This window comes from Canis lupus, chromosome X (genome assembly GCF_003254725.2).
Source record: "Canis lupus dingo isolate Sandy chromosome X, ASM325472v2, whole genome shotgun sequence".
In the NCBI taxonomy this organism is placed as follows: domain Eukaryota; kingdom Metazoa; phylum Chordata; class Mammalia; order Carnivora; family Canidae; genus Canis; species Canis lupus.
The window spans coordinates 123,658,143-123,670,986 of NC_064281.1; the positions used below are offsets into that span (position 1 = coordinate 123,658,143).

Genomic DNA, 12,844 nt, shown 5'->3' on the forward strand with positions numbered 1-12,844 from the left:
TCCATGCACTGGGAGCCCGATGTGGGATTCGATCCCGGGTCTCCAGGATCGCGCCCTGGGCCAAAGGCAGGCACCAAACCGCTGTGCCACCCAGGGATCCCTAGATCCTTCTATACCCTTAATGTAAACAATCAATTGGACCAACGGATGACTACTTTTGGAAAAGAATAAAACTACTTCAATTTTTGGCTCACACAAGACACCAAATTAACTTCTAGTCTACAGGAATTACTGATGGATTAAATGATTAACTGTTAAGCAATTATATTGTAAAAAAAAAAGTTGAAGAAAGTGTGATTTCAAGAAAAAAATCTTCGTATAGGGAAGGGTTTCTTTTTTTAAAATTTTTTATTGGTGTTCAATTTGCCAACATATAGAATAACACCTAGTGCTCATCCCATCAGGTGCCCCACTCAGTGCCTGTCACCCAGTCACCCCCACCCCCTGCCCACCTCCCTTTCTACCACCCCTAGTTCGTTTCCCAGAGTTAGGAGTCTCTCATGTTCTGTCTCCCTTTCTGATATTTCCCATTCATTTTTTCTCCTTTCCCCTTTATTCCCTTTCACTATTTTTTATATTCCCCAAATGAATGAGACCATATAATGTTTGTCCTTCTTCTATTGACTTATTTCACTCAGCATAATACCCTCCAGGTCCATCCACATCGAAGCAAATGGTGGGTATTTGTCGTTTCTAATGGCTGAGTAATAAGGGAAAGGTTTCTATAAACACAAAAGCTATGTGTCATAATGGAAAGATTTATGGATTACTACCAATAATTCAAACCTGTTTTATTTCAGAAACTACTATATATAAAATTAAAAGATGACACATTTGGAAAAACATATAGCATATAAGGTAATATAACTTGATAACAAAAGTAGTCCCTCCAAAAGGGTCAAATATGCAAAGGACAGTAACAAAATTCATTAGAGCAAGTCTTAAAATATTCATGTACATTGTACTCCTGGAATTTTGTCCTAGGAAAAGGGTTGTGATTGCAGTATTACTGAGCTAATGAAAACAGAACAAACTACCTAAAACCTTGTTCAAAGTAAATGGCTAAGTAAACCATAAATTCACATAATAGACTATTATACCATCACTAAAAAAAAAGATAGTCTTTCAAATGACATAAGAAATATTTACAATATGATATTTAGTTATAAAAGAAGAGGTAGAGGGGTGGCTCAGTGCTTTAAGCCTCTGACAATTGGTTTCGGCTCAGGTCGTGATCTTGGGGTTGTGGGATGGAGTCCTGCACTGGGCTCTATACTGAGGTGGCTTGGGATGCTCTCTCCCTCTCCCTTGGCCCCTCCTGCTCTTGCTCTCTCTTTCTCTCTCTAAAATAAATAAATACATCTTTAAAAAAAGATGAGGTAAAATTACACATGGTATAATTTTTTTTTTTACTAAGAGCAAATGATGACAGATTTACTATAACCATATATGCAAAATACACTTGAAACTTAAATGGATAACTTTCAGTTTACACCTTTAAATAACATGAGAAAGTAGAACAGAATAACAGACTTTGCTTTAATAATAATACATAAAAATGGGTCTTAAAATCACATAAAATATTTTTTAATTAGGAAGGCTACTGGGACGCCTGGGTGGTTCAGCAGTTGAGCATCTGTCTTTGGCTCAGGGCGTGATCCTGGGATCTTGGGATCGAGTCCCACATTGGGCTCCCTGCATGAAGCCCACCTCTCACATGGTATAATTTTGAACACATAAAGAGAAGAATACATAGGACAAAGAGAACCTACACCGAAATGGCAATTATGGAATTATTTTTCAACTTATTTTCTATACTTCAAAATTCTTAAAAAATGAGAATAAATTATTTTTGTAATCAGAAAAAAAATATACGATTAATTTTCTTATAATTTCATTGTCCTCAACTCACCACGATATTGTCTTCAACTTCTGCTCTTATATATGGCCCCAAGAGTCCCAAGTGTTCGTTCAGTTCTCCACGGTATAAGGGCTGAGTAAAGGATCCATCAGTAAATTCCTGGAAAACCACCTTCTTGAACTGCTGGACATCCCCACTTTGAGCCCTGGGGAAAAAAAGTAGAGGAAAAGCACTATTTTCAGGTGGACCAGGTGGGTAAAAACACCTCATATTCTTGCCCTCCCTGTATTTGAGACACTTGTCATAGGACTGATGATGAATTGGAAGTGTAATGGAGCAGAGTGGGGGAGAAAGGAGGATTAAAGATAACTTCCAGGTTTCTGTGCAAATCACTGAGATGGGGAACCCTGTAGGAAAAGTAGGTGGGGTGTACAGTTTTATTTTATTCATTTTTACTTTTTTTAGGATTTTATTTATTTGAGACAGAGGAGAGAGCATGAGGAGGGGGAAGGGCAGAGGGAGAAGCAGATCCTCCTGCTGAGCAGGGAGCCTGATGTGGGGCTCCATCCCAGGACCCTGAGATCATGACCTGAGCCAAAGGCAGATGCTTAACCGACTGAGCCACTCAGGCACCATGGGGGTATACAGTTTTAAACACACGGGACATCTATGTAAATTAAATTGACAAATACACAGAGGTTGAGAGCTCACAAAAGAGATCTAGATGAAGATCATCCATATTTGGACGATATTCAAATCATGTGAGTGGCTTATTAAAGCAGATAGTCAATTTTGTTATGTCCTCATCTTATTGGACGACTAAGCAACATTTTGCATAACCACTCCATTTTCCTGACGTACTCTCTCTCCAGGCTTTGCTAGTATGTACGTTCCATGAAAGCAGGGGTTTCCTATGTTTTGTCCACTGTGGTATTCCCAGGAGCTGGAACAAGTGCTGCTTGGCACATAGTAGGTGGTCAAAAAATATTGCAGATTGCTAAATGCATATAGGACTTACAAACACATTCTAAATAGAAGCCCCAGGGTTCAATCCTTGGGAATTCTTTACTTTACTTACAAAGAAAATCTGGGGGTGCCTGGCTGTCTCAGTCAGTAGGCCTTCTTGATCTCAGGGTTATAAGTTCAAGCCCCATGTTGGGTGTTGAGATTACATAAACTCACAAACTTAAAAAGTCAAAGAATCTGTTAAAATTGTGAGCTAAAATTATACAATAAAGTGCATAAAATATAAATGCTTTTGGTATAAAAATCTAACCACCATCCAGATCAAGAAGAACACGAGCAGCAATGCAGAAGACTCACTGTGTGTGCTTTTCCAATAACATTCGCGCTCCTCCTAAAGGTAACACCCATTGTGATGTTTATGATAATTATGTCTTTTTCTTTTTCTCTTCTTTGTCTTTGCTTTTCTTGATGATTTTACCAGTATGTACTCATCCCGAAAGAACATAGTTTAGTTTTGCCTGTTTTTGAGATATGTAAATGGAACCATATTGTATACGGTCTTTTGTTTCTGGCTTTTTCCCCTCGGCATTATGGTCATGAGATTCACCTACATAGTTGTGTGTAGCTATAGTTTGTGTTCCATTGTGTGACTCTACCAAAATTGTGAACATTTGTGTCCTTTCTAAATTTTGGTGCTTAAACATAGTCTTGCTCCTGCTATGAAGCTTTTCTTTTCCTGCTATGAACCTTCTCGTACACATCTTTTGGTGAGTATGTATGCATTTCTCTTGGGCAGAGATCTAGGAGTGGAATTGCTGAGTATCCATATGTTCAGCTCTGGTAGCTACCACCACACTGTTTTCCAAAGTGGCTGTGCCATTTTCCATTTCTGTCAGCCATGTGTGAGAGGTCCATTTACTCTGAATCTTTATAGGTACTCGATAATCTATTTTTACGTTTTGGGCCATTCTAGTGGCTGCATAGCAGTGTCTGTGATTTCATTTCACATCTTCCTGATGTGAATAATGAGACCGAGCATCTTTTCTTCTGAGTACTAGCTATTTGAATCTGATTTGGGAATGCCTATCCAAGTTGGTGGTGGTGGTGTTTTTTGCCAATTTTTCTATTAGGTAATCTCCTTTTCTTATTGATTCAAAGCGGTACTCTAAATAGTCTTGATAGGAGTCCGTTTTGGCCTTTTGTGCTGCAAATATCTTCTCACATTCTGTGGATAATCTTTTCATTCTTTTAAAAAATATTTTGAGGAGCACTTGGGTAGCTCAGAGGTTGAGCACCTGCATTTGGCTCAGGGTGTGATCCCAGGGTCCTGGGATTGAGTCCCACATCAGGCTCCCAGGACAGAGTCTGCTTCTACCTCTGCCTATGTCTCTGACTCTGCCTTTCATGAATAAATAAATAAATCTTAAAAAAATACTTTGATGAGCATAGCTTGTAATTTTAATGTAGTGAAATTTAAAAAATCCTTCATGCTAGTGCTTTTTGTAGGTCAATTCTCTTTCCTTACCCTGAGGTTATTTAGATAGTCTCTTATATTTTCTAAGATATTTATACTTTTATGCTTAAACTTAGACTCTTAGCCCAGTGTGAGTGGATTTTTTTATGGTGTATGGATCCAATTTAATGTTTTCCCATATGGATGTTAAAATGTCCCAGGACTTTTTAGCACCAGGCTGTTGTGTCAAAGCATCTCAGCTTCTGTTTTTCTGAAAATACCTATTTCTATTTCATTTTGAAACATTTTCTCTGAGTTTAGAATTCTAGGTTAGCATTTTTCTTTTCATATTTTTCATTTTAAAGATATTTTTTTTATCTTTCAGTATTATGTTGTCAAATAAGATAGACATCAGCTATGTGTGACTATTTAAATTTAAACTAATTTTTAAATTTTTCCTTTGTTTTAAGGTTTTATTTGAAAATGTGTGCACACAGGCAGGGGGAGGCAGAGGAGGGAGAGGGAGAAGCAGCCTCCATGCTGAGCTCAGAGTCCACTATTTTATGTTATTTATTTATTTTAAGGTTTTATTTATTTATTCATGAGAGACACACAGAGAGAGGCAGAGACATAGGCAGAGGGAGAAGCAGGCTCCGTTGGGGGAACCTGATGTGGGACTCGATCCCAGGACCCTGGATCATGCCCTGAGCCAAAGGCAGACTTCACCACTGCGCTACCCAGGCGTCCCTAAACTAATTAAATTTAACACAACTAAAATTCAATTCTTTAATCACACTAGCTACATTTCAAGTACTTGATGGACACATATGATTAATGGTTACCATACTAGACAGTGAAGATCTAGAACATATCCATCATCACAGAAAGTTGTATTGGACACTGTTGTTTTAGTAGTTTGAAAAGTCGGCTATCAAGTTCCTGTGGAAGTAATGTATATTTTTCCCTCTGTTTTTTTTTTATAATTATTTTTATTTATTTATTTATGATAGTCACAGAGAGAGAGAGAGAGAGGCAGAGACACAGGCAGAGGGAGAAGCAGGCCCCATGCACCGAGAGCCTGATGTGGGATTCGATCCCGGGTCTCCAGGATCGCGCCCTGGGCCAAAGGCAGGCGCCAAACCACTGCGCCACCCAGGGATCCCCTTCCCTCTGGTTTTTAAAATTTTCTCTTTATCCTTAGTTTTCTTAAGTTTGATTTTTATTTGCCTATGTGCAATTTTCTTTGTATTTAACATGCTTTGGGTTATACTTAGCTTATTGAATCTGTGACTTGACATGGTTTATCAGTTATTGAAAATTAAAAAAAAAAGAAAATTTTAGACATTCAATTTTTTTCCTGTCCCATTTTTTACATGTGCTCTTCTAAGGACTCCAATTATATTTATGCTGTATCATTTGAGAGTGTTTTTTTCACCCGTCTCTTATACTCTTCTGTTCTTTTCATTTTTTCCCCTTCCTATGCTTCAGTTTGGATATATTTGCTTGACCTTAATCCTGTCTTTTGTAGTGTTTAGCCTGAAATTACACTCATCCAATGCGGTTTTTAATTTTAGATGTTGTATTTTTGAGTTTTAGAATGACAATTTGAGTTTTTAAAAACAGATTCCAATTTCCAATTGTAATTCTCCATCTTCTTATCAGTGTAATGACAGATAGAAGCAGAAAAATGTTCACTGTAAGCCCAGAAGGCTAACCTATAACCTGCATAATTCCAATAAGGATCAAATATGTACTTGTTGCTATGGTTTTTTTTTTAGATTTTATTTATTTATTTGAGAGAGAGCATGAGCAGTGGGAGGGGGAGAAGCAGGGTCTCCACCAAGCCAGAAGCCCAATGTGGGGCTCGATCCCAGGACCTGAGTGGAAAGCAGATTCCCAACTGACTGAGCCACCCAGGTGTCCTTGGTTGCTACATTCTTAAAGGGTCTCATTACTGCCTGTACATCTCTCCAATAGTTAATATTGAGCTGAATGATAAGCACCAGAGAAATCTTGTGAAAGTAATTTTACAAGTGTAAATTTGAAGACATTTATGATCTAATGCTCCCTGTACATCCCTCCCCCTGAACCTAAGCAATATAACCACCAGCTTCATACAGCAAAAGTAAAGCTCTTTCTGCCATGAGTCCTGTTCCTGTGCTATAAAAAATGCATCTTTTTAAACTGAAAACATCTCAAGAATTCTTTCTTGATCATTCGCTCATGGTCCTATATCAAGTATTGTCTATCTTCTCTATTTTCTTTAAAATATCTACAATTATCCCTGCTTCTCAGGCATTACCCTTCTAGACTTTTGATTGAGTGCTTAGAAAGTCTTTGTACCCCCAGCCCTTAAGATACTTCAGCAAAGCCTACCAAGAAAGAAAACAACTAAGGGGACGCCTGGGTGGCTCAGCGGTTGAGCATCTGCCTTTGGCTCAGAGCCTAATCCTGGAGTCCCGAGATCTAGTCCCGCAGCAGGCTCCCTGCATGGAGTCTGCCTCTCTCTCTGTGTGTCTCTCATGAATAAATAATAAAATATTAAAAAAAGAAAAGAAAACAACTAAGGATCATCACTGCATCTCCCAGTCAAACTTTAGTTCATCTAATTCTTTTTGTTCCTCAGCTCCCCAAAGATTTTTTAAACGTGGATTTTAAAAATTTATCTAGTGTTTATAGTTGTTGCAGCAGGAGTGATGGCCTGCCATGACCTATTCTCTACCCAGAAACAGAAGACACACTACCTTTCTTTTGGTTAATATTTGCAAGGCATGCCATTTTCCATCCTTCCACTTTTAGTCTTTTTATTCTTACGTTTTAGATATATAGCTTGGAAACAGCATCTAGTTGTATTTTGTTTTGTTTAAAAAAGACCCAAATTGGAGTCATTTGCCACCCCCTCCCCACGACAAAAGACAAGACTCACAGTCTCAAGAAATCCCAGGAAGGTGACCTTTTAACAGTCAATCTGAAATTTCCAGCTCAGCACTAGTGAGGTCATCTGCCTGATAAAAATCTTGCTGTTCCCTTCTCCCCAAGAGAAGCTGTCTTGGGCTAAAACAATCCTTTCCTTGTGCTAATAACCTCCTTGCCCCACCACCCTAGCCAGAAAAACTTCCATTTTGTACCCTTCTCAGGGCATCTCTCTACTTGCTAGATGGGATGTTAGTTGATTCATAACCACTTAATAAGACACTTTGTAAACTGATTTATTTGGTTTAATTTTAACAGATTTAGTGGCAGCAATGGGATCCAGGGTGAACCTCTGATGACTTTCAGAAGCAATAAGAAACACAGAAGTGGCACCCCATGAACCTTTTTGAGTTCACTGTCTTTCTTGCTGTTTCCAAAGGTCATTGGTGAGTTTCTTGGTTGATTTTCAGGGTTTTTGCTTTCAAGCTCCCGATCTAATTGGCTTTCCAGTTCAGGGTTAATGGGTCAGTCTAGACTGACAAGAGGCTCTAAGGAAGAGCCAGTCTTCAGCCCTTGGTTCAGTCCACTATTCCATGTTGGAATCCCTTCCCCATTTCCAGTCTGCAGTCTTTTGCTGGTTTAGTCCTTCCCTCAGTTCTAATCTGCTGTCTCTATTAATGGAGCATGCTGGGTTACTCCATACTGGGAGTTGCTGGAGGTGCACACAGGGCCTTCTATTAGCCAGCCTGCAGTAACATTTAAACCAGTTTTTAATTTTGTCCCTGGATTCCGTGTAGGGAACTCCTGATGGTTTAGTTTGCAATTCTCCATTTGTTTGAAATTATTCCCCAGATTCCATGTCAGGAATTGTTGGTGGCAGCTGACATTCTCTATTAATTTGGAATCAGTCTGCAATCTCCATTCTTTTAGGCCTGCTGGTTTAATCCTGTTCCCAGTCCCTACTTTGCTAGTTACCATTGGTGTCCACAGTTCTGTTTCCACAGTTTCTGCTGGTTTCTACTAATGTGCACATGAGGTAAAGGCTGTTGCAAAAAAATATATATCTTAGAAGCCAAAGAGCTGGGATCCCTAGGTGGCGCAGCGGTTTAGCGCCTGCCTTTGGCCCAGGGCGTGATCCTGGAGACCCGGGATCGAATCCCACGTCAGGCTCCCGGTGCATGGAGCCTGCTTCTCCCTCTGCCTGTGTCTCTGCCTCTCTCTCTCTCTCTCTCTCTCTGTGACTATCACAAATAAATAAAAATTAAAAAAAATACTTATTAAAAAAAAGAAGCCAAAGAGCTTAGGTATTAGTTTGGCTCAGAGAAACTCAAAGGCCTAGCTAAACAAATGGGATCCTTTGTATGCAGAGGGTTGAGCAAGCCACCTTCTGGCACACCTGCTTGTTTTAAGTATAAGAACTATAGTACCAGAAGTTAAAAAAAAAAAAAAAAAAGAACTATAGTACCAGAAGTTGCAGGTGTCTAGCGAGGTGGCAGAGCAAAAGCTACAACCCAAGTTCTTTGGGGGAACTGGAGACAACTGTTTTTGTCTTGCACATCTCTGCAGGGTCAAATGTACAATCCTAGAAGTTCAAAGTAGTTCACTTGCCGTTTCTGTCACTTCTCGAAATCTCTATGATTCCTGTCAAATTGCTTGAAGAGATCAGGACACTGGAAACAATTATCCTGTACTTAACCTGTGCCTTTATGATGTGAATTTTCTATCTCCATCTTCCTTGGGACCTGGGAGCCATCCTTTGACATGAAAACTTTAGGAAGAAGTATCTCATCAGAAGGAAAAAACAAAAAAAGAATGGGAGGGTATTTGGAAATTAAGCCTAAATGTCATCTCCATTAATATTAGTAAAAACAAAAGCTGTAAGATCTTTGTGTTTGTGTGTGTCCATATATCTCTATATATGTTGTAAATGTGACATGTTTTTCCAAATCTGGATAGTATCACATAAATTAACTTGTGAAAGAGCTCTATTTAGTTGGTCTGAAGACAAGCACTTACAAGGACTGGGCAATCTAAAATTCTTGAAAAGACTGAAACTAACCCAAATGTTTTTGAAGTTTACATGCTCTGGGATAATCTTCAGTGAAGTTGTTTCCATTAAAAATATTGATTTTGGGGGCACTGGGTGGCTCAGTGGTTGAGCGTCTGCCTTCCACTTAGGGTGTGACCTGGGGGTCCTGGGATTGAGTCCCATATTGGGCTCCCTGCAGGGAGCCTGCTTCTCCCTCTGCCTATGTCTCTGCCTCTGTGTGTCTCTCATGAATAAAGAAGTAAAATATTTTTTTAAGTATTGCTTTTTAAAATAAATAGCTTAAAACTGTGACACACACACACAAAAAACAAATGGTCCACAAAACATTCTCCTCTTCTTTTGAAGGATTCATGCTGCATTATCATTAACCAGTTATTTGTTAAACTTAAATGGTCAGTTGAGATAGTTCTGAGATTGTTCCTCCATCACAGATTAAGACTGAGGTGGCAGGTATGAGGGATGATATTCATTTAACTTTCTAAGCACACTTGGTGACCTTGTCAGCCATAGAAGTCTTTGAGACACCCACAGCCAGTCTGCGTCGTATTATGAAGGGCAAAATGGCCCAGAGGGGGTGAGCCAAAGAAATACTCAATACAAATACACTTGACAGGAACTGATCAACAATGGTAGCATCACCAAATATCAAGAATTTGAGGTCACTTTCCAGCTTCTTCCCACAACAGTGATCAGTCTTCTTCAGCTCAGCAGACTTGCAAACAATGTGAAGTGCGTGACAATCCAGCACGTATGCATAGCCAGCAGTGATTTGGCCTGGATGGTTCAGGGTAGTCACCCAAGCTGAGAAGCCTGGTGGGTCATTTTTGCTGTCACCAGCCATATTGCTACAACAAACATCTTTGACAGATATATTCTTCTTTTTTTTAAAATATTTTATCTTTAAGGGATGACTTGGAGGCTCAGTGGTTGAGCTTCCGCCTTCGGCCCAGGGTATGATCCCGATGTCTGAGGATCGAGTCCCGCGTTGGGCTTCCTGCGAGGAGCCTGCTTCTCCCTCTGCCTATGTCTCTGCCTCTCTCTCTGTCTCTTTCATTAATAAATAAATAAAATATTTAAAAAGATTTTATTTTTAAGTAATATCTACACTAAATGTGGTGCTCGAACCCATAACCCCAAGATCAAGAGTCGCATGGTTCACTGACTGAGCCAGCCAGGCACCCCAGACAGACACGTTCCCGATATCAAAGCCCACCCTGTCTCCAGAAAACGCTTCACTCAAAGCTTCACGGTGCATTTCAACAGACTTGACTTCAGTTTCAACACTGACTGGAGCAGAGGTTTGAGAACACACCTCCACTCAGCTCACAAGGACAGTACCGAGACCACCAGTTTTGTAGACATACCAGAGGGGCAGACCAAGGCGCTTGTCAGCTGGATGATCTGCTGACAGGAGGCAATCCAGAGTTCCAAACGGCATGGTTCCGTTGGCACAGCCATCTTTGCCGGTGAGGTTTCATTTCCCGGATCAAGGCATGTATTACCGTGTGCTAACATGTGCTACCTGCACCTGGCTCCAGCATTTTGTCATCATTCTAACCAGAAATCGCCACAAATGCCACTGTGTTGGGGTTGGAGCCAAATTTCTTAATGTAGGTGCTGACACCTACACCTTTCTTGACATTTTCCTTGTATCTCTTCTGGCTGTAGGGTGGCTCAAGGGAATCCGGTTTGTAAACAGCAACGAGTTGTTTCACACCCAGTGCAAAGGCAGAAGGGCGTGCTCATGGGTCTGTCTATTCCTGGAGAGACCTGCTTCGAGTTCAACAGGAGCAGCAATAACCAGGAAGCCAACTCAGCCTGAACGCGCCTGTGCTCATGTTGCTGAGGAAGTCTCTGTGTTTTGGGACATCAATGATCGTCACATAATGCTGGCTGGTCTCCAGTTTCCAAGGGGAGACACCGAAAATGACCACACTTACGTTCGGCCTTCCGTTTGTCTGAGACCCAGGCATATCTGAAGGAGCTCTTTTCCACCTCAGCCAATTTTTGTGTCCAATGATGACAGTGTTGATATGAATTTTTCCTTTCCGATTTTCCTTAGATTTAGGAGTGGCTTTCATGACACTTGTGTTTTGGTGGCAAACCCATTGTGAAAAATATTGTGAAAAAAGCGATTATATCTTATATCTTAGAGCTCATAAAACATTTTAACACAGTTTATACAAACAATATTTATATTTATCCATATATTGACCCTTTCTTTACTTTGTTAGTCCTTCTTGCCTTTCATCTCTTTCATGATCACTTTCCTGTTTTCTCAAGTACATCATTAGACTATTTTTAGTGGGTTTTTGCTAGTGGTGAGATTCCTGTTTCTGTTTGTCTGAAAATGTTTTATTTTGCCTTGGTTTTTGAATCATATTTTTGATGGGTATTTTTATTGTGCAGTTATTATAATTCAATGCCTTCTAGATATTATTCCCATTTTCTTTTCTTTTTTTAAAAAAGATTTATTTATTTATGATAGACATAGAGAGAGAGAGAGAGAGAGAGAGGCAGAGACACAGGAGGAGAGAGAAGCAGGCTCCATGCTGGGAGCCCGACGTGGGACTCAATCCCGGGACTCCAGGATCGCGCCCTGGGCCAAAGGCAGGCACCAAACCTCTGAGCCACCCAGGGATCCCCTATTCCCATTTTCTATGTTTAATTAGTACTATTGAAAAGTCACCTTTCTGTATCTCCTTTGAATGTATGCTGTCTTTTTTCTTTGGCTGCTTTTAAGACTTTTGAATTTGTGCTTTTGAATTTTAAGCACCTAGACGGCTCAGTGGTTGGCCGTCTGCCATGGCTCAGGTCATGATCCCGGGGTCCCGGGATCGAGTCCTGCATCGGACTACCTGCAAGGAGCCTGCTCTCTCTCGGCCTATGTCTCTGCCTCTCTCTGTGTATGTGTCTCTCATGAATAAGTAAATAAAATATTTTTTATTATATATTTATTTTTTAAAAAAGATTTTTAATTTATTCATTCATGAGAGACACACACACAGAGAGAGGCAGAGACACAGGCAGAGGGAGAAGCAGGCTCCATGCAGGGAGCCCGACATGGGACTCGATCCCAGGTCTCCAGCATCATGCCTGAGCCAAAGGTGGCACTAAACCGCTGAGTGAGCCACCCAGGCTGCCCAATAAAATATTTTTTAAAAAAAGACTTTTGGATCTTCGGAAGTTTTACTTTGATGAAACATGCCTAGGTGTTGAATTTTTTATTCATCCTGTTTGGGATTTGTTGAGCTTCCTGAATCTTTGCATTGATGACATTTTTTAATTTTGGAAAATACTCAGCCATTACACCTTCAAATACTGCTTCTCTTCTAATCACTCTTTCCTTCTGAGCTTTCAATTAAAAATAAGTAAATCCTTCACACTCTATCCTTTAAGTCTCCTCTGGTTGTCTGTTGCTGTATGACAAACTACCTCAAAATTGAGTGGCTTAAAAACAGCAACCATTTGATTATACTTGTCAATTCTGTTAAGTCAGAATTCCAGCAGTGTTAGGCTAGGTGATAGTTTTGCTCCTCATTGTGTCATATGTAGTCACTCAGTGGTATTCAGCTGGTGTCTTGGCTTATCTGGAGGGTCC

General features: G+C 40.1%; 1 protein-coding gene across 3 annotated transcripts in view; it reads right to left on the reverse strand.

Moving 5' to 3' along the window:
• F8 (coagulation factor VIII) overlaps window positions 1-12,844 on the reverse strand; it is a 151,345-nt gene that overhangs the window by 41,634 nt on the left and 96,867 nt on the right. For all 3 annotated transcript variants that reach the window (XM_049107307.1, XM_049107306.1, XM_025460528.3), the window contains one exon: window positions 1,913-2,066. In XM_049107307.1, coding sequence (XP_048963264.1) covers window positions 1,913-2,066 — 154 coding nt within the window. The remainder of the gene's footprint in view (window positions 1-1,912; window positions 2,067-12,844) is intronic.